Consider the following 21537-nt stretch of genomic DNA (forward strand, 5'->3'; position numbering starts at 1 on the left):
TCTAATTTATATTCCACAAATGCAGTAGTAATCAGAATGACGTGTTTAGACTAGTAGGGTGCATAGAATCTATTATTGAAAAAGAAAATATTTGAGTTGACTTAAACGTTAAGTATTACCTACAAACAACATATTACGTTAATGTCTTAGCTTTTCATTGGTTCTCCTAGCAGACCCTGGACCTCTGTCCAGCTCAGCAGAACCCAGACATGTCTACGGGCCATCTAAATAACAAAAGAGAATTTTCCAACACCATGCCACAGTCCTCAAGTGACCCAGACAAGAGCCAGACGTCAGTTTTTACCAACACAGAGCCCTTAACTACAATCCAGCCAAGAGTGGGTCTTGGGCAGGAGAGGCAAGTCAGCAGCTCTGGGTCTGCGGTGAGGGCATGTGCTGGAACTCAACAGCAGCAACTCCCCATGTTCCCTTCAGATGAAGTGGCCCAGTTGGAGGAGGCAGTCAGACAACTTAACCCCGAAGCGTTTAGTCGGATGCCGCTTCAGACAGACAACTCAATGACAAACCAGCAGCACCATATGCAGCATCAACAGATCCAAAACCAGCAACTTCAACAACAACAACAACAACAGCAGCAGCAGCAGCAGCAAATTCATCAGCAACAACAGCAACTGCAGCAGCAGGCACTGGGTAATCTCCAACAACAGATCTTTCAATCTCAAATTCAAATGCAGTGTGGGAATGTGGAGCAACAAGGTTCCTCACAAAGTGCTCTGCCAAACCAGGGCTCAATTTTCCAACAGGCTCAGCAGCAGCAACAACAAACGACTCTCTTTCAGCAGACCAATTTCCTCCAGCAGACAACCTCGCACCCCTCACCACCAGCCTTTCACAATCCCAGTCCTTTGGCTGAAGCGCACGACTCCCAAGGGGGTCTGTTTTGTAACCAGAATGCGTCTCGCGCTCCGGAGCAGGTGCAGGCTGTGCTCTTCCAAAACCCAATGTCAGTTCTCCCCTCCGCTGACCAGCAACCTTCAACCCCTAATCTTTTTCTGCCCGAGACGTCTCTTTCTGGTCAGCTTACAAGCAGCAATAGCCAACAACAGCAACTAGCCTTTCTTGGTGCTCTACAACAAACACCCGTCCCCGATCAACAATCTGTTTTTCAAGTGCAACCTCAGCTCTCTCCAATTCAGCAAGGTGCACCTATGGAGCAGCAGCAGCCTTCCCAACCTCAACCCCTTTCTCAGACAAATCAGCAGCAATGTTTGTTTCAGAACATCTCTCAGCATCCACCTGCAAACACGCTCCCCTCAGCTCAACAACAGCCAGCTGGACTACTTTTTTGTAACAACCCCTTGCCCACCACAGAGCAAACATCCAACATGCTCTTCAGCAATCAGGGGCAGATGCCTGCTTTGACCAGCAGCAGTCTGGTTTCCCAAGATCCTCAGAGCGCTTCCCTGCTTTTCTCACAGGCCAGCATGGTGACGGTAAATCAGCAGGTTCGTTCAGAGCCCATGGCCTTAGGTGACCCTAATGATGCGTGCCAGCAAATGCTATACCAAGGCCAGCAACCAATGCAACTTGGAAACACCACAAACAGTGGACAAGAACAGTCCGTGGGGCTCTTCATGCCTCCGCCAAACATGGCCCCTCTGCAAGGCGGATTGCCACAGGAGCTCGCACAGTCGGCCATATTTGCGTCACCCAACAGTGTGCCGAATCTCCAGACGACCAGCTCATCCCCTGTTCAGCAGCCAGGGAATCTGTTTCAGTCTGCAGTTGGTGGGACCATCAGTCAGCCCAGCCAGACTCAACAATCTGAACTCTTATTTTTTGGAATTCAGAATGGTGAGCAATTTATTAACTGTTTTTAACCTGTGGTTTAGGCGTGGGCCGATACTAAATTCTAACCTTATGATAACTGTGCGCAAAAATATTGTGGTACCACTGTACTAAAATGACAGCTCAAAATATCCTCGGAATTTGCAGCTTGTTAACTCAACTTAGCAAGCAGCCCATTATATTGTGCCCTGTTTACAAGTCCTCTCAAACCTAATACAAGAACCCTTTACAGATCACGGACAGTATTAGTGGTTATTGAAACCTTGTCTTTTTAAAACCACGTCAAACTCAAACTAATCAGCCCACAGCTCGTGTCACTGGGCCACGACTGACACTTAATAATCCAAATGGAATGAACTTTAGATGAACTAGTTCATAGAAGAGATCTGTTATGAAAAAGAAATAACTTAATTATTAATAAAAAGTTGTCCACAAAAAAATAATCAACATAAAGTGTCACTTTTTGATCAGAAGAGATCTGTTCTCAAAAAGAAATAACTTAATTATCAACAAATATTTGTCCAAAAAAAAAATCAACTTAAATTGTTAGACCTGTTCTCATAAAGAAATAATTATAAATATTTGTCCACGGAAAAAATATTCAACTTAAAGGGTCTTCTTTTGAGATCATAGTCGGGATCTGTTCCCAAAAATAGATCATTCTTGTGAGAGGTGGCACGTGACAAGTCAAATAATTTTAGTATGGGGAAGAATCTGGGTTTTGAAAATAAGGAAATTGAATACTGAATATTGGTTATTAGAATTATATGATTATAGTTTTCTGAAACATTCAATTAACTCAATAATTATTTTAAAAGGAGTTTGGCATGTTTGTTTGCCCCGTTAATGTCTCTGATCATTCTTCAAGAAGTAAACAACCTACCTTTTCTTCAATCCAAAAATGACATAGCCAATTATCTGGGCACACCGGAAATGCTGTATATTTTGTCTAATCTAGAAGAAAACTTTCTCCAATTGAGAAACAATAAATACATTAATAATGAATCGGATAGATAAGCAGTATTTATAATGCCATCAGAAAAACTACTTAATCAATTCTCATACGTAACTTTATGTTCTCCACTTCTGCAGAATGTGGCCAGCTGATGAGCGCACCAGGAAATACAGTGTCTGATCAGATCATAGCCATCAGCCAGTCGGGTCAAAACCAAAGAGAGAGTGAGGCCCGCATTCAGTCGTTGTTCAACCAGTCGCTGTCGCAGTCAGTGCCGGCGCAGAGCGGCTTGAAATCTTCCTAGAGAAAGGAGTCGACTGACAACGTGCTGGTCAGCCAAGAGTCGGGCAACAGCATAACCCATTGATACTAATCTTCAGAGAACTTTGTGGATTCGTCTTTCATTACTTCCTTGTTGTATTATCAAATGTGCATAAAGGGTAAAAATATCATTGAAAGATTGTAGATGGGAACGGATTGTTATCTGCTCATTTGAGATTTGATTTGATCTCTCATTGGGCTCTGAATTATTTAAAAAATATATCTCTGAAGAGTCCAGGTTAACTAGATTTAAGTACTGAGAAAAATGGATGTCTCTAAGTGGAAATGCCTATAACTTTGTAAAGGATTCCAGGGTCGTGAGATCGATAGAAGTGGAAGGAAAGTTTGAACAGTGTGGTTTGAATGTAATATGGTGGTTATGTGGTTGAAAGGAGCATAGAAAGTGTATTGAAAGAAACTGCAGCGAATGTCATGTTTTTTAAATTACCATATTTGACACCCATGTGCCTTTAAAACAGTACTTGAGATCTCATCCTTAGCCATTGACCTTAATTTTTTCACCAGAGAGTTGATGAAACTATGTCAGGTCAGTTTTTGTCGAATTGAGCTTTAATTTATTTGCATTTTGGACTGCATGAGAAAAAATGTTGGATGGTATCAAGTACGATACAAGAGTGATTGAAGAAAAAAAAAAAGTTTTACTTTATTGGATAAAATTGCTAGTTTTTCGAGATGGGACAAACAACCAACTTCAAGTTCTTATACGATTCCTTTGTGAGCCAAACTACTATCACATCTCAAAATGAAACATTATTTGCAAAAGGTAGCACTGAAGTTGAGATAAGTGAAGAATATTTGAAGCAAAAGTGTTTCAAATGATGTCCTAGAAAGAATAATCGTATTGGACTGTGTCTACCTGGAGTACAAACAACAAAACGTTAATAGTTCAATATTATGTCATTTGTCCTTTGGAGTCACATTGGACTCACTTTGCGTCAGGTACGCGTAACCAAACGTTAATGTTCCGAAGCTTTCCTTCGTCAAGAAATAGTTTACTTTGCTGTCTTTTTCATAAAGGTTTTGGAAATTAATGCTGTTCTTTTATTTTTGGGAAATAATCGAACTGTAACACGCTACTGCGTGAATATCAGCACTCCAGCCTCTTTACCCCGAAAAAAGTTGAAAAATAAGGAAGTGGACAAAACTGATTTATGCAAGCCAATTTGTTTGGCTCTAAGGAGCTGAGAGTTTGGACAAAATGCTACCTGAGCCACGGTTTCAAACCAGAGAATATGTTACATACAGTGGATGTAAAAAGTTTACACACCCCTATTCAAATGTAAAAAATGTTTTTTCTATCCAAAAATGAAAATAAGCAAAATAATTTCAAACATTTTCCTCCACTATTATTATGACCTATAATCTTTATAGCTAAATCTTAAATAAATAAAGAGTCTAACAAAAATACAATTAAAAAAGGCAAAAATAAACTACAAATTCTCCAGGTGAGCATAAATGCAAAAAAAAATGGCATTTGAACAGAGTGTGTATACTATACAGTATATATATATATATATATATATATATATATATATATATATATATATATAATGGTAGACTAACATTTGTATGTATTACCAATTCTTGTTCATTCTTAGGTAAGTAGTTTGCAATTATTGCCTGGCTTTGTATAAAACCTGATGACAGGTCAGTTTTATGGCCCGTTTGCTTCCATATTTTTCTTCTATCTATTTAATGTATGAAAAAAATCATACAGCAATATTTTTCTTCTCTTTGTTTCTGACGTTTCAGGGGCTGGTCTCTGGCATAATGGGGTTAAAAAGTTCAATGTACTTGTTTTTGTGTGGATGTCATTGTTTTTATGTTTTGGAAATGCTGCATTCCCATCAAAGTTGTAGTTATCCACCAGCATAACAGCTAGTTGGCTAATAGAAGTAGTGGTACAGTGAAACCTCGACTAATGTGATTAATGGCATGATGATATGCTGCTTTGAGCAGAGCTTTTCAGTGGGCCATTACTCCAAAAGGACAGCTGACAGCTACGTGTCTTTTGGCTCTCTTTATGTGAAACTGAAGATTTCCAAGTGTTAAATACTGTATTTATGGTTGTGTTGTTTTGCTTGTTTACTTCTTTGTTATTATAGCAGTTTAGTACAGTAGTTAGGAGTATGTATTTATTTGTGTAGTTGGGTTTAGATCTTTCGAACTGTGACCGATAGTAATAGCATGTCTGCTGATTCTCAATTGGAAACCTGTACTGACACCAAAATAAGTGTTTTGTTTGTTTGTTTGTTTTTAAATCAAAAGTTATACTTTTAAGTTTGTATGGAAGTACACTCTAGTGAAAACATTATGAAGCTGATGGCACCAAACTACACAGGAACTGTCATCATTCAAATAGGAACAGCAACTTTCAGTATTATGTCTAATACAAAGCGATAAGATGTCAGAGTAGCATGACTATGCATTGTGATTGTACAGAGGGGTTGCAAACATCTAACTGATATTAAGTTGCATTGAGTGCACACTGAGGAGGTACAGGTACATATTTTTATGTGTGGGAAAACCGATTGAAGTTCTTTGATCCATTTTTTTTCTCTTGAACAAGCTGTTAGTATTACCAGGTTGAAAACTTAAGTATAGTTTGCTGAAACCGCTCTTCAAAATATAACTTCAAATACAGTGGTGTCTTGAGATACGACATTGTAGCTGTTAACTCATCTATCTCACGTCACATTAAGTAGCACTTGGGTAAGTCGCGAACAATTCTTCAACAAAAAAACAAAAGACAAAACAAAAGTGACTCAAAGGTATGGGTTGTTTTTGTCAGTCTCAGTTGAGATTTACTCAAACATAAAGCAAAGAATTATACTTTGTGTTTTTAAAATCATAGATTAGTCATTTAGTCTGCGACGTTCAAGCTATACTGCTAAAGAGCATCAATCTTGCAATGTTTTTTATTTGTTTGTTTTAAACAAATACAACATTCTAAAGTTCTCTTTTATTACTCATGAAGATGCATTTTGGGAGGAAGCATGGAATGGAACCCATTCATTTCAATGGTAAACTAATGAGATTCAAGTGTTTTCATTTACAGTTGTGGTGGAATCAATTAAAAACGTATCGCAAGGCACCACTCCTCGATACTGTACTGTAAATAATTGTTCTTGTCATCGACCATACTTTGCTTAACACCCAGCTTGTTTCCCAATGTTGCAACGATGCAAGCCAAGACACTTTAAATATACTGATATGCTCTACAGCAGGGATGTGATAGTTTAATTTTGTTTTGAAATGTCTGTCATGCATACTCATTTGTACTGAAATATCCAATGCATTTGTGTAGACATGGATGCACATGTTTTCTGAAACTGCTATGCAGCAAAACTGTAAATGTAGATCCGTTAAGTTTTTAAATATATATTTTTCTATGTAGTTGCTCAGTTTTTAACCAAGACAGGAAGCAAAATGATTTTCCATCTCATTATTTCACATTCTTGAGCTTTTTTCTCTGATGTTTTGCTTGATTGCTGGGACCAGGAAAAAAAAAATCAGCTCACTCGATTCCAAATGGAATCACATTCCATTTGTAATTTTTGGAAACTTCTCATTAATCACATTTCAGAGTTAATTCTTGTGAGCAAAAAACACAGTTTCACTTTGAGAGTCTCCCAGCACAATTAAAGCACTCCTTCAGTTCTTGTTTTATAATCCTTGTTTTACGATTCAAATTTTAGGTTTCAAACAATGTGAACAATTGTCATAAAATCAGGCTTTGTTTGGATTCATTTTTCTGTAAACTTGCTGCTATCTATATTAAACATATGCAAGCTAGATACATTTATTGTGAAGTTTCTTTTCTTGCACATTACACTCAAAGATATACACACACATCAATCAAACAGTCCTTGAGTGACATTGTTTTTTGTTATTTTTTCTAGTGAATTTAACGTAGAATGACAATGTAGGCGTACAACTAAATTGAGAACAGCACACATCACAATAACAGCATGCACATGTTAAATTCAGCAGCATCAAACGACACACGTTGGTATTACAAACCATAAGTAAATCTTGTTGTACTCACTTGCTCTTTCATCTAGTGATCAAAGATAAAATATTGGTCGTTATGTCAAGGAAAACATGTGACCGTGTCCTTTAGGGACTGTTGGCTGGACAGTATGTTGAGTGATATCCAAAATGTTAATCTGAGTATTAAAATAGAATGCCTTTGTGTCAGTGCATTACTCTATTGTATACAACATAAATGGGAAACTGCTCTGATCGATGCGTATTAAATAAATATGTAAATAATATGTAATAAATAAATAAATTGTAATTATAATAAAGAAAAAGCACATTTTCACATTGTACAACAGTTATTTTCACTGTGTTCTTGTTGTTATCCAAAGCTGTAATATATCTGGGGAAGGATAGAATACACATGATGAACTTAAATGGTTTTATCAAATAGCAGTCAAACCATGTTGTTTTTATTGGTTTTCGCAAACTGTTATGCCCGATTTAATTTTCCACTCATCTTTTCCGCTCCTTCTGAAAATTCCGACAGTTTCTTAAATGCATCACCGGTCGATCACTTTGATATGTTATGCGCATGCGTAAAATCTTCAACGCGCAACACCAAAACCATCATGGCTGACGTAACAGCGGCGGACGGTGATAAACTCAGCAAAAAGTGAGTTTCAGGTGTTTTCCATTTACTTTAAACACATAACCTTAGATTCCTCGTTTTCAGGTGTATATGGTCACATTAAATTGAAAAGTGATGGCTGCAGACGCAACAGTATGTAAAAACAATAGCGAAACAAATTTCCCGTCGGAGGCATGCTCTGTAGCCTACATTTCCCCGGACTCTGTCCGCTTTGGTCAATGGGGAATGTAGTTTTTCAAATTATGATTTACCTACAACGTTGGTTTGTTTTGTGTATGATTAAAACTACAAGCTCCATAATGTTCTAAAAGAAAGGTCGTTCACAAGCCGACTTGGTAAATTTGGGACTTCTCTCTCTTAAAATATTGTTACGTGAAAATATTGTAATTCTGAAAACGAAAGTCTGTGTTATTGGAGCTAAGATAAGAGAGTACTGTTAATGACAAATGCGTTTTACTCCAGTTGTTCTGACCTTCCTTTGATATGCTAGCAACACCGCTAAGCACGTGCTAGCTATCCAAAAAAAGAATTCAATTTTTGGGTGTGTACGTACACTAGTTTGTATACTAGACGTTAACATGAATGAGTGTGTACCTTCTGTTTTGGTTGTCTATCAACTGATGTTGATTGTCTCGCCTCGTGCATATTTTGATCATTGATGGCTTCTGTCATCTGTCACATTAAAGAGGGATTCAGTATAGCACAACCAATATAATCATCTCTGCACATTATACTGTATTCCTTAGAGCGGTTATCAATAACCAGTTTTATTCTTTTTTTTATTACACAGCCGAAGTAATTATGTATGACTTTATTGCAGTTTTTTAATACATGGAAACATTGCAATACTTAGCTTTTATTCTGTCATCTAAAACAACAGAATGAGGTATAAACTTTTTTCAAAGACATGGTGTTGTAAATCACTGTAAATTTACACATTTCAAAACATGCTGTTGAAATATAAGAAAATGGAAATAAAGTACTAACATAATTATTAAGATGTGTTCCAGGTGCATAGCAATAAATGGGGTCTGCATACCACAAAGAAAATTGTTACTCGCTCTGCTTGCTGTACACCTTGTTTGCATGTTCTGTATATATCTCTTTTCCCCAGATTGCTCTTCTAACTGGTGGCTCAGCATGCTTTGCCTGGTCAGGGCAGTCAGGCAGCAGCTGTGCCATGCCATTGAAGTCAGGGGACAGTGGTATAATCATGCCCATCCTTGCACAGCTGCAGTGCCTGCCCAAATTTACGGGATACGTTGGAGAGGTGACAAAAGGTTGGTGGCTTTTCGTTTTGGGAGAGAATAACAACCAACCTTTTGTCACCAGGGTAAATGTGGGTTCCTTTCTAATTGTTTACAGTGGGCAGTTGAGTATTAATAGATACTCTTTCACATTTTTTTTTTGTCTTACATCATTCGCATGATGAACGGTAAGTGGAACTGTCTTATTGACCGCTGCATCAGTCCAGTGTTTACAACCTGTTGTACATGATTGAAATTTCTCGGCACACAAGACAAAACAAAAGTGACTCAAAGGTATGGACTACTACAAAAAATTTGTAGTGCCTTGAGATACTCACATGACTCAACTTATTTCAAAGTACAAACCATTGTTTAGGCAATTTTTTTTCTTGCTTTGACATTGAAGTAAACACAACAATAGTAAGTTGTTTAGTGTGTGGTGAAAGGTTTACTGTCAAACTAAACATAAAGCACATTTTGAAAATGCATGTTTTACCCACATAGATGTATAAATTGTGAAAGTCCATTAGCTTAATGCTAACAGACAATAAAAAGTACTATAGAGAGGACTTCAAAACTGTAAGGTGGATGTGCTAACCACTCGTCCACCGTGGCGCCCTGCTCGCTCCAGCATTCCTGTGTGGCGTTAACATGTTCTTCTATGCTCGCGTGTGTTCGCTCCGAGTACTCCGGCTGCCTCCCATACTTAGAACACATGCATGGCAGGGGTTTTGGACACTCTAAATTGTCCTTAAGTGTGATTGGGTGCGTGAATGGTTGTTTATCCTTGGGTGCCCTGCACTTGGCAGACGAGCAGTTCAGGGTGTCCCCTGCCTACTGCCCGTAGACAGCAGGCATTGGCACCAGCAAGCGAGCGACCCTAGTGAAGCTAAGCAAGGGAGGGAAGAAGGAAGGAAAGACAAACTGTATTATGTGTAGTAAAGTTCCCCTGGGTTTCACTTATGTCGACTTCTGGTCATGGACTGTTTGGATTTTTCTTGTCTTTTCAGTGAGCTGAAAAGGAGACTTAAAGCGGAGAAGAAGGCTGTGGAAAAGGAAGCCAAGGCCAAAGAACAGCAGCAGCAAAAGAACGAATCCAATAATTGCGCAGACAATGCTGCTGTGGATGAGGAGTCGCTCGACCCAAACGTGAGGTTCTCGTAGCCATGTTGGCTTTCACTCATCATTTACTGAAGTCTATATGAATATTTCCATCCAAATGCAGCAATACTACAAGATTCGCACTCAGGCCATTCAGGAGCTGAAGGGTACAGCTGAGGACCCGTACCCGCACAAGTATCACGTTGACTTGTCGCTCACAGAGTTCATTGAGAAATACAATCATCTACAGCCAGGAGAACAGCTAAAAGATGTTGTTCTTAATGTGTCAGGTATTTGAATGCTTGAATATTTTGGAAATGTTTAGATTGAAGTGTATAGATGATGTATTTTTTTTCTCAACCTTTGATTTGTCAGGCCGCATCCATGCCAAGAGGGCTTCTGGTGCCAAGTTGCTGTTTTATGACATGCGAGGCGAAGGCACCAAGTTGCAAGTTATGGCAAACTCCGGGTACTGAATCATAATTAATCCCTGTTACCTCAGTGACTATTATGTGGATGCATTTTTATTGATTCACCAATTCACTGCCGGGCATTTTCAAAGAAGTTGCCTGTATTGCCAGCTAGGGGATTTTGACTAATATTTTGACAAAAACAATCATCACAACAGGTCAAAACACAAAGCAGATTATTTTTTCATTAGAAAATATTTTTAGGAACATTTTACTCATCAGTAGCACATGGGTGTTTCACCATAAATATTCTTTTCTAAAGAAAAAGCAAAGGATAAAGTGCTTTCGGTTTCAAAATAAATATTTGCAAATGAATGACTTTGGGGCCTCACAGCACAGAGTTCTGAATTCAATTCCAGCCGGCTCTCGTCTTTCTGTGTGGAGTTTGCATGTTCTTCCTGTGCCCGCATGGATTTTCGCTGGGCGTTCTGGCCTCCTCCCACATTCCAAAAACCTGCATGGCAGGTGTATTGGACTTTCTAAATTGTCCTTGGGTGCGTGACTGGTGGTTTGTCCTGCAATTTACTAGCAACCAGTTGGGCATGTCCTGCACCTACTGCCCGTTGACAGCTGGGATAGGCGTCAGTGCTTGCTACTCTACCCAGCGACCCTACTGGGGATAAGCGGCAAAAGAAAATGGATTGATGGAGAAATAAATGATTTTGAAATATGGAGTAAGCGACACTGACTTAACTCCGTGCCTCGAATTAAAGATCTTTTTTTTTTTCTTTGTGATGTCCGCCATCACTTTTTCGCATGATGGCAAGACACTTTCTTCTATTTACCACAGCACACACTATGTTTATACCATGCATATGCATTGCTCAAGTAAACCTGACCTTAACCGTCTTAATGTGTGTTGGCATTTTTTTCATCATAATAGATTTGATTTTTTTTTACCCAAGGGCTGTGTTGATCTAAATTAATGCTGCCATCTTCAGGTATTTATTACTTATGACAGTGCTTTACAGACATGAATTTCAAAGGCCGGCTTCTTGGTGAGGCCTTTACAGTACACAGTTGGACTCCAATTGACTGACATAAATGTCCATGACAATGAATGGGTTAACCCTCGCTACATTATCAAAAAAAGAGAGCGGCAATGTTGTCTTCCCAACATTTATATATCGAAAGTTTATTGTGCTTTGAGTTAGGTGTGAAAACAAAGAGAAAGCTTGATGGACTTATGGAATCCGATGCTTTTAACACATGAGTTTTTCCTCGCCTTTTCAGAAACTACAAGTCTGAAGAAGCCTTTGTGGCCATCAACAACAAGCTCAGGCGCGGCGACATCATTGGCGTCCGCGGAAACCCCGGGAAGACTAAAAAGGGGGAGCTATCCATCATCCCCATTGAGATGACGCTGCTTTCACCTTGTCTTCACATGCTGCCTCACCTTCATTTTGGACTTAAGGACAAGGTAAATAAATACCAGCTGCAATAACCATGCTTACATATTAAGACGCTGTGTTATTATTCATTCCGCAAGGACATTGTTCAAAAATATAGTGGAAACTTTGCCTATGCCGTTTTATGCATTTTATAGTTTTCAATTAGATTTTACACCGCTACACGGAGAAAAATGTATTCTCAAGTGGGCCGGACTGGTAAAAATGTTGAATATAACCTAAGAACAAATACTGTCAATAATATATTGTCAATAATATATTGATTTTTCTCAGTCAAAATAAGTGGTGTGGTAATAGAATATCTTTTCAAGCATTACAATGTAGTGCAAAGAAAATTAAACTGAATAAAATGGTGCTGTAGGGTCTCATTTTGAACGCTGTGGCACCCAAGTAATGACGTACTTGCAATAGCACAACAAAGCTAGCTACTAATGCTAATGTGAATGCTAGTGTACGGCTCCACCATCTTTGTCTAGTGATTATGGGCGGTGGACTAATTGAGTCAGTCCTATTCATTTTTTATTTTATTGCGTGACAAAATTATTTTGTGGGCCGGATTTAATCTCCTTGTGAGCTGTCCATTTGATGCACCAGCCCTAAATGGTACCAAGAAAAGTGGTAGATTCACCTAAATGTAAAACTGATTTTTTTTTTTTTAAAATCTTTGTTATTATTGGCTTGACACTTTCATAGGAAACACGGTTCCGTCAGCGCTACTTGGATCTCATCCTGAATGACTATGTGAGGCAGAAGTTTGTAACACGAGCCAAAATCATCACATATTTGCGCAGCTTCTTGGACCAACTAGGCTTTTTGGAGGTAAGGGCTCCACACACAAATCACAACCTATAAAATATGCTCTTTTTTTTTTTTCTCCATTCCTTAACCATCTTTTATTGTCGTTATTACGTTCTAAAACATATTTATTGTTGTTTTAAGATTGAGACCCCAATGATGAACATTATTCCTGGTGGAGCAGTGGCCCGTCCATTTGTAACTTACCACAATGAGTTGGATATGAACCTATACATGAGGATTGCTCCTGAGCTTTACCACAAGGTAATACAAGGAGGGGACGTTTTCACCTGAGTACATCATAAATTATCAATCAAATAATTATTTTCTGTTTTATTATAGCATAATAACCTCGGGTGGACTGTAGATGTTCTTCATTCTACGCTGTGTGTTCTTTTAGATGCTCGTTGTCGGTGGGATAGATCGAGTGTATGAGGTCGGCCGTCAGTTCAGGAATGAAGGCATCGATCTAACTCACAACCCGGAGTTTACTACTTGTGAATTCTACATGGCGTATGCAGACTACCACGACCTGATGGACATTACAGAGAAACTCCTGTCTGGTAAGTATGGAAATAAACTGATTGTGCAGGGTCAAGAAAGAATTAGACCATTTTATTTCATGCGGACACCATGATGCGGTGTGTGTATGTGTGTGTATTTCAAGGCGTGTTTTCTCTTTCCTGGAGGGCTTTGCAAAATAATGAGAAGCACAGCGTAAAATGAAAAATGATGACTGCCTGAATAACCGTTTAATTGATAAGCTACCACATGCCACATACTGGATTGATCTTGTGAGTGTTCTAAACTGGAGCAGGATTCACTTTCAGGACTGTAACCGCGCAATGCTTTTTGTTTGTCCTATCTGTAATGCATTGTTTATTTGATAAGTTGTTAAGTGAGAATATTTTGACTTCTTTTTCATCGGGCTGTCACATCGTCAGGTCTAGAACAGAAATACCTAGTCTGTATTTTGTTTTTGTTTCAGGAATGGTAAAGCACATCACGGGAGGTTACAAAGTGACCTACCACCCCGATGGTCCAGAAGGAGAAGCTTTTGAGATCGACTTCACTCCGCCGTTTCGAAGAGTGAGCATGACACACGACCTCGAGAAGCTGATGGGAGTCAAATTCCCTCCCACTGACAGTTACGACAGTGCCGGTAAGATTATGATAGGATATGAAGGATGAACATTCATGGTTTTGGTCAATTTTATTGGCGCTGTGAGTATCCAGGAATTACAATCCCATGTATTCATTCCAATTTTCAGAGACACGTAAATTCTTTGATGACCTGTGTGCCCAGAAGGGAGTTGAATGTCCTCCCCCTAGAACAACAGCCCGCCTACTTGACAAGGTACATTATTTATTTAATAATAAATCATATTCAATAATGAGCGTTTTCTTATTTCTCAGCTCGTGGGAGATTTCCTTGAGGTCACCTGTATCAACCCCACATTCATCTGTGATCACCCTCAAATCATGAGCCCGTTAGCGAAATGGTGAGGGGGAACGCCCCATCTCATATGTATTGATCCGTTCGGAAAGGCTCCTGCATGCCTGGTAAAATGCTTCTTTCCAAATAGGCACCGATCAGAGAAAGGTCTAACGGAGCGCTTCGAGCTTTTCGTGATGAAAAAAGAAATCTGCAATGCCTACACTGAATTAAATGACCCCATTAGACAGAGGGAGCTTTTTGAGCAGCAAGCCAAGGTGTGTAATGAACTTTGTACTATGGTGTGATGCAAATACTCAGAGTACGGACCATTCGCATAAAGACTTCAAATGGAGAGGCTGACCTACAGAGTTTGTTGATTGTCAGTTGTTTTTTTTTCTCGTTCCGGTTTAAAACTAACGTTTCTTCTTTCCGGTATATAAATGTAAGATTAGCCATATATGCAATGTATTTAAAGTAGAACCTTGATTTAACGGACTGTGTTAAGGGCTTATCCCTGACGGCTGACTGCCCATGCTATTCAAGTACTTTTTGTTTTTACATTTTAGGACGGAAAAATAAAAGCTTAAAAAAACAAACAAACAAACAAACTGATAAACCTCCAGTATAGTGGGTGGGTGATATTTGAAAATATTTGAATACGTGTGTCAGGGAGTGTTTTGAGTTTTTTATTAAATCAAGGTTCCGATACTGTTAAATATTCAAGAAGTCAATTTTGATTCAATTTTTTATCGCAGAAGTCTTTCAGAGGTCTGTCATTTTAAATGATCTATTTGAGTTTACTCTACGATTTTATGAACGTGCACATTACATACATTCAGTATATCCATCCATCTATTCACCAGCTACCCTTTTATCTGGAAATATAGTATAACATATTCATGCCCCCCCCCCCCCCCCCACAACATTTTTCAGGCCAAGGCCGAGGGTGATGACGAAGCCATGTTCATTGACGAGACCTTTTGCACGGCGCTGGAATATGGTCTTCCACCAACGGCCGGATGGGGAATGGGCATCGACCGTCTTACCATGTTCCTAACTGACTCCAATAACATCAAGGTAACGTCTTCTTGAACACACCTTAACCTAAGTTCAGTAAGTGATGAAATGGTCAGAACCATTTTAACCGTATTGTAAGCAAAAAGGGAATGTCAAGAACCACATAACCGCTCTGATCTAAAATGAATGCATTAGAATGAATCATTCTTCTCCATTAGGTGCTGAAGAGGATCATCACGTGAAAAGATCCGCTAACAATTCTTGTGGTCTTTCTCAGGAGGTGCTGCTCTTCCCAGCCATGAAGCCCGATGACAACAAAGCAAGCGTTCCCGCAGAAGGCACCTCTGTCTGATTTTGTTTTTTTTAATGGGGTAAAAGGCTTGGTTGCTCAATTGCTCAATATGAATGGTCTGCATTTTTCTAGGCTAAATGTTAAATCATAACAAATACTGTTTCATTTGGATATTTTCTACACTTTTTGTGACCATAATTGTTGGGTCTTACTTGTCAACGAGTATACATTTTAATGATCACTTTTTGCAGATCATGATGTAATGTTTCACAATGCACTTCACGATTCTACAATCAGTTGTTGCTCAAGTCCGACTGAAATATGGAGGTGATTTGCATCAAAATTCAACCGAAACGTCTATAAAAATATTTTGAGTCCTCTCAATACTGCCGTCTCTTCAATTATGTATGCTCATGTTTTTTTGCCATTGACCAATTCCAAAAGTCAGTTATCCAGTTCATCTAAATAAAGCGCTTATGAATCTCTCTTTGCCTCTTTTTTTTTTAAATACTTTTAAAATTACTACCACTAGTGCAACATCCATTCCTGGGTCGATTTGAGCATTATTGTATCTCACTGAAATGGGAACTTTGCAGCTCAGCTTCTTGTCAAGAGAACCACCGGTCAGCTTCGATTGAATGGCACCATGTTAGTCGCCTGCCGCTTTGACGACCAAGTATGATAAGTCAACATGAACAAATTTTCATGTCTATTACTTTCTCCCTGAAATTGGTCATGTTTGCAAGACTAAACAATTAAATGACAAGACAAGTGACAACTGCTTGACACATGCGTTACTGATATTGTTTCTAAAATATGTGTTCTAACTTTTCTCCCATTTAGTTCTAATTTGGGAAAACGAGTACAGTATTTTAAACATTTATTCCCTGTTTAAAATAATTGCATCCCTCAAAAATGACACACATCAACTAAATCAAAGCTAAATTAAAAGCATTTTTCTCACCTGTGCACGTTTTTGCAAGTTTGTGTCACCGAAAAAAATACAAGTACGGTATATCGAAGATGTGGCTGAAATCTCGGGATAATCTCCGTGAATGAATGTACGTATTGACCGCTAGATGTCGGCAAACACGTGCGCCCGTCCCCTCCCCCGTTGATGATGCGCGCTCCCGAGGTCAAGTGTATGTGCTCGGGATCCCACGCGTACCCACACCAAGTGAAGATGGCGTTGAAAGCGGGGCTCCTGTTCCTCTCGGCAAACTTGCCGTCCAGACTCCCTCTGCGGTCGTCCGCTGCGGCTCTCCCGGCGACACGGCTAGTGTGGGCGACGAGGACACTAAGCAGCACGGCCGCCCGCGCCGAAGGTACATTACAGTACAGTACTTGGGAATTGGGATTGGAAATTCCAAACGGAAGTGGACTTTATGTTCGACTGGCTGACCAGGCGCAAAACTTTTAACTCGTGTTGAAGATTAGCGGCAGCTTGTTTGCCACGCTTCGGTTCATTTTAAAACTAGCTGTTCAGTCTGACGTTATTACGCTTTCAGTCAGGCGACCTGTTATTTCCAACACGTGTCTTCTTGTGCAACATGTAGCAACTCATTAAACGTATGCCACATGACGTAAGTAAATGAATGTCATGCCTACGATTCGGTGTTGAATAGTATTGCAGTCTGCAAGAATGTTGTATTTAAAAAAGAATGCATCCAAGCCTTCTCACTTGGGGGAAAGCATCCCTGGCTGTGCTCTCCCAGCCATGCATCAACATATTACAATCTGGTTTCAGCCTGTATTTGTCTGCATGGTGAAATGGTGCCAGCACTGGGGAATGAATCACTAGCACTGTTCTAATTGATTATAGAAATAATGGAATGCTGAAGTCTATGACCAACCTGTGTTCGTTGGCACCTGCCCTGACCTACATATCCAAATACACCAAAACCAGAAGTAACATATTTCTGCATACGCTGTCTGTAATACCTCTGACTATGATTTTTGGAGTTTGGTATTGGCAGATAGGTCCAAGAAAGTATTGAAACATCCCAAAAGTAACCCTTTGTGAAATGTTCCATCATACTTTCTCTATTGGCAAGAAATGAGACACTTTCATATAAGTTTACACTGAGGGTAAAAAAAAAAGAGACTTCCAAAATAAAAAGAGAACACGAGTGCTGGCTTGAAGCTGTTTTATGGTGACGAGTTGATGGTTACTATAAACTGACTCATAAGAGGTCTAGTTATACATTTTCTCTACTGACTATGCTCACTAACACACAGAGACATGGAACATGCTAAACGGGTTGACAGCCAATCAAGGAGGACATTGACAAACCTACGGTGTATTTTATTTTTGTTTATTTAAATACATTTTATTTAAATAAATTCCATGTGCGGACAAATTCCACACTCCACTCCATAGTAAGAATGTAGTGCATATTTAAATTCTGACCCTCAAAACTGTTAAACACTCGTCCACCATGCCTGGCATGTTTTGGTGCGATGTGTCATGACACTTGTAGAGTCTACATCATATTAAAAAAGGAAAAGTTTTAACCTACAGAAGTAATGAATGTTTTAAGTTGTATTCAAAATTTGCTTTTACTAAAGGATGAAGAATCACTTTGGTGTTGCTAAATTTCTGCAACAGTTCTGCCTATGGTTATCAATTGTGCAACAAATTTTAGGGTAAATGTTTTTTGGGGTAAAACAAATTGTCATGAACTTATTAATTTTTTTGTTGATCTTTGTTCTTGCTTTGTTCTGTGTGCAGCTTTAAAGTTCACTGATAAGCACGAGTGGGTTCGAGTAGAAGGTGACATTGGCACTGTCGGTATCAGCAATTATGCTCAGGTAAGCCTTTGTCTTTGTCTCTTTGCTTATCATTCATTTTATGGCACATTTGGTCCAGAGGTTTGATGGTGATTGATGTGTGGTTGGTTGAGAAGCTGCAGAGCAGTTTAGCATACTCCGTACTTTGTCCTCACCTGCAGCAAGTTCACTTTTTTATGAATATTGTCATTGGTTCGGATCATTTACGTATTAGCAAAAAATCTGTTACATTTCATGCTCTCACATGCTCCCACAGGATTCTGTACAAAAGCTGTATTAAAAAAAAAAATCAAAAATAATTGCCAAAAACGGCAATTTTGGAAGGTGAGGGGTGTTAAAGACAAAACCTGTTCAGAAACTAAAGCCATAGAATGATTGGTTAAGTCAGAACAGACACAACTTTGTAAAGTTGCCATGAAACCTGAACTTTATTTAGGTCTCCACTCTCCACACTGAAGGCCACATGATGTTGTTAATGGCGAATTTAAAACGGCGCAGGACACTTAGAACAATACAGTCCATGTGCATAATTGGATGTATTCATTTTTAGTCATGTGTTGACAACTTTGGATTATGGATATCATGCTTTGTAAGATGATAACGCCTTTGGGGATTGCGTTTCAGGCTTTGCAAGATACCTTTGTTTGGTTAGTTTTGGATATGTTCCAGACCAAGCCACAGAAGATAAACCTCTACAATATTAAATGACAAACCATCTACTTTTTGGGGAATAAAGTTTCAAAAAGGTTAACTAATAATTAATTCCATTCGCGTCACAACAATCAACAAAGTAGTGGAGTTTTTCAAAAAAGAGGCTTCAAGTTGTTTATTTGCTTTCCCAGCTTAAAGGTACTGTTTAACTTAAAATAGAATTACACATTGAATATTTCAAGCAAACAATCAGCTAAAGCTTTCAGTCTACTCGCTTAATGCAAACTTAATAACGATCCGTATTCAATGGTGCAACAACACACACAGAAGGACAATATGACATTATTCAGTAGGGCCCAACCAACCCATTTATTCGGACGATATGAGCCCTTTTCAAACTGGCAAAACGATTCAGTTCCTCTACTTTAACACACCACAATATAAGACAAACATAATGGCATTTGAGTTGAACAAATACAAATGGCAAATTATAGTAAAACAATGAAAGTGGTGCCTGAGGTCATTGCTGATTCGCTTGTTTATCCTCTGCAAAAAATAACTAATATTAATGCCACGCTGATGAGTTCCAGGAGTTGAGACATCCTAATGATTGTCTGACTATATTATACTGGCCTCAAGTTGCACACCAGAAAGAGCAGCATATTATGAAGGAGAAAGTGTGACATGAAATGGTTTGATTCCATTTTTTTATTGTACTGAACAGTATGTTTTTATAAAGTGCAATAATATGAGGTGCTGCTTTTCCTCATTAAATTAATGGAACAGATTGACATTTCCAATCGTTTCAATGGAAGGAGGGATTCTCGATGGGGGAAAAAAAAAAAAAGTTAAACCCTATGTACTGCATTGTCTCCTCTCCTTTAGGAAGCTTTAGGCGACGTGGTGTACTGCGGACTCCCCGAAGTGGGCCAAAGCCTTGAGCAAATGGGTACGACCACCTCACGCCGTACACTTGTGCAAAAGTGAGATAAGGTGTGCGTGACGTTGCCTCGCGCTTGCGTCGCAGAGGAGTTTGGTGCCTTAGAGAGCGTCAAGGCCGCCAGCGAGCTGTATTCTCCGCTGACGGGTGAAGTGAAGGAAATCAACACCGAGCTGGCCGACAATCCCGGACTGGTGAATAAAGCCTGCTATACAGACGGTGAGCATCTAGCTAAGACAATCGGAGGCATAAAACATGTCCTCGGTCGTTGAGCTTGACCCCTCTTCTCAGGTTGGCTTATCAAGATGACCATCGAAAAGCCGGATGAGCTGCAAGGCCTCATGGATCAAGCGGCCTATGACAAGTTGCTCAAATCACTGGAATAATAAATCATTCGAGTCGCTGTGCTACTTTTGTACTTCAGTAATATTTCGCAACATCCCTCATCGTCTGTGCTATTTATTGTCATCCTGAAACAGTGCCAAGAGAATATTTTCTTTTGTGAGTAACTTCTCTAAATCATTTTAGTTGGTAAGACCACTTAAGGGCTCTTAGAAATGTTGGGTCTCGCTTTTGGTGCACTTGATTTTAAATGAGATGGAAAAGTGGACAGTGATTCAAAGTGCTGTCACCGTTAAATAAAAAAAAATTCCTTTGAGAAGAAAAACGCAAGAGTCCAAGTTTATTTTCACAAATGTAAATGGATGATTGTTACAGCAAAACTGGTTCAAAAGCAAAAATGCAATTGAGTAAAACAAAACAAGTCCATCATATCGCTTTTGCTGATGAGGGTTTTGGTGTGTGCACCTGATCTTGGTGCTTCTTGTTGCTTATAGTCAATGCACCTTGACCTTTGCCCCTTTAGGTGCAGATATGAAGAGAGTACTGAGGCAGCCTGATTAATGATTGATGAGGCGGCAGCACTTTTAAAATTAATGGCACGACAAACAGTAGTTATTGCACGTTCCGGTGTTCAGTCAGAGGAGTGCAAAGTTGTAAGAATGGGTTCCTATGACCCAAAATAAGCCATTGGTAAGATTTTGATACTACAGTTTCATATTTCAAGGCGTGCTGTATATTAAGGAGAGGTGTACAATTATGCAAAAACAGCGATTATCACATTATCACACCCTAACCCTTTTTTTAAAGAAAATTAAAACAAAAAAAACACATTCAGTTTACCAAACTTGCACAATTGTCATACAGCATCGTCTTGAGCGTGTGCGTAACACAGTGCAAGTTCTTTACATTGAAACAATTAATTATAAATTCAGCAATTAATTAAAAATTGGCACAATATTTTTTTTGTTTGTTTTTGTGTTTTCACAACTGTAGATATCCGAAAAAAATTCTCTGTATTTGTACGGGTACGTCGTGTCAATTGATTGAGCAACACCCAAAGTGAGGCTAGTGTAATAATTCAGCTTTTATTCTCTGCATTGTTCTGTAACTCAGTCCGGATGAGTTCAGCAACGTTTTTCAGTGCAGCTGGTGTGCCAGCATGAAGACAAAGCGTACAGCGCCCATATCGAGAAAACAGCTTTAAAGTGAAAGGCAATAGCCAAACATATACGTGGTTGTGCATTGCTTTCATTTCCAGGTTCAACCACCATTTAATATATGTAATAAATAAAATAGACGTTTTAAG

The 21537-nt window shown here is 39.1% G+C and overlaps 3 protein-coding genes across 5 annotated transcripts in view; all 3 read left to right on the forward strand.

The window, feature by feature from the left end:
* The window catches only part of nfat5b (nuclear factor of activated T cells 5b), a 34720-nt gene extending 27817 nt beyond the window's left edge, over positions 1-6903 (forward strand). The window contains exons 12-13 of the mRNA XM_088412795.1: positions 171-1815; positions 2902-6903. Coding sequence (XP_088268921.1) covers positions 171-1815; positions 2902-3068 — 1812 coding nt within the window. The 3' untranslated portion in view covers positions 3069-6903. The remainder of the gene's footprint in view (positions 1-170; positions 1816-2901) is intronic.
* Positions 6904-7680: 777 nt separating this feature from the next.
* kars1 (lysyl-tRNA synthetase 1) lies at positions 7681-15993 on the forward strand. Of its 3 annotated transcripts, none has more exons than XM_088412797.1 (15): positions 7681-7763; positions 8854-9019; positions 9997-10135; positions 10212-10377; positions 10463-10556; positions 11791-11977; positions 12660-12785; positions 12906-13025; positions 13162-13324; positions 13750-13923; positions 14033-14118; positions 14178-14263; positions 14348-14474; positions 15133-15276; positions 15494-15993. In XM_088412797.1, exons 2-15 carry the CDS (start codon positions 8880-8882, stop codon positions 15566-15568), a joined length of 1827 nt encoding a protein of 608 aa, XP_088268923.1. In that variant the 5' UTR covers positions 7681-7763; positions 8854-8879; the 3' UTR covers positions 15569-15993. The 3 variants fall into 3 exon arrangements, with proteins under 3 accessions (XP_088268923.1, XP_088268925.1, XP_088268924.1); XM_088412798.1 differs by lacking the exon at positions 7681-7763 and adding an exon at positions 8020-8074; XM_088412799.1 differs by lacking the exon at positions 8854-9019 and having other exon boundaries at positions 7700-7763.
* Positions 15994-16636: 643 nt separating this feature from the next.
* On the forward strand, positions 16637-20299 carry gcshb (glycine cleavage system protein H (aminomethyl carrier), b). The gene is made up of 5 exons (XM_088413505.1): positions 16637-16833; positions 18240-18319; positions 19835-19898; positions 19977-20108; positions 20181-20299. The coding sequence occupies exons 1-5, from the start codon at positions 16653-16655 to the stop codon at positions 20273-20275; spliced, it is 552 nt and encodes a 183-aa protein (XP_088269631.1). The 5' UTR covers positions 16637-16652; the 3' UTR covers positions 20276-20299.
* The last annotated feature ends 1238 nt before the right edge of the window (positions 20300-21537 follow it).

Source organism: Hippichthys cyanospilos, chromosome 4, assembly GCF_059441005.1.
Source record: "Hippichthys cyanospilos isolate Australia breed blue-spotted pipefish chromosome 4, RoL_Hcya_1.0, whole genome shotgun sequence".
In the NCBI taxonomy this organism is placed as follows: domain Eukaryota; kingdom Metazoa; phylum Chordata; class Actinopteri; order Syngnathiformes; family Syngnathidae; genus Hippichthys; species Hippichthys cyanospilos.

Bases quoted from the DNA above. Each gene is read 5' to 3' on its own strand.
- gcshb (XM_088413505.1), top strand. From the start codon at position 16,653: ATGTGCTCGGGATCCCACGCGTACCCACACCAAGTGAAGATGGCGTTG. The intron at 18,320-19,834 runs GTAAGCCTTTGT...CCTCTCCTTTAG, and splicing joins GTATCAGCAATTATGCTCAG to GAAGCTTTAGGCGACGTGGT. The intron at 19,899-19,976 runs GTACGACCACCT...CTTGCGTCGCAG, and splicing joins CCAAAGCCTTGAGCAAATGG to AGGAGTTTGGTGCCTTAGAG.
- kars1 (XM_088412797.1), top strand. From the start codon at position 8,880: ATGCTTTGCCTGGTCAGGGCAGTCAGGCAGCAGCTGTGCCATGCCATT. The intron at 9,020-9,996 runs GTTGGTGGCTTT...TTGTCTTTTCAG, and splicing joins CGTTGGAGAGGTGACAAAAG to TGAGCTGAAAAGGAGACTTA. The intron at 11,978-12,659 runs GTAAATAAATAC...ACACTTTCATAG, and splicing joins ATTTTGGACTTAAGGACAAG to GAAACACGGTTCCGTCAGCG.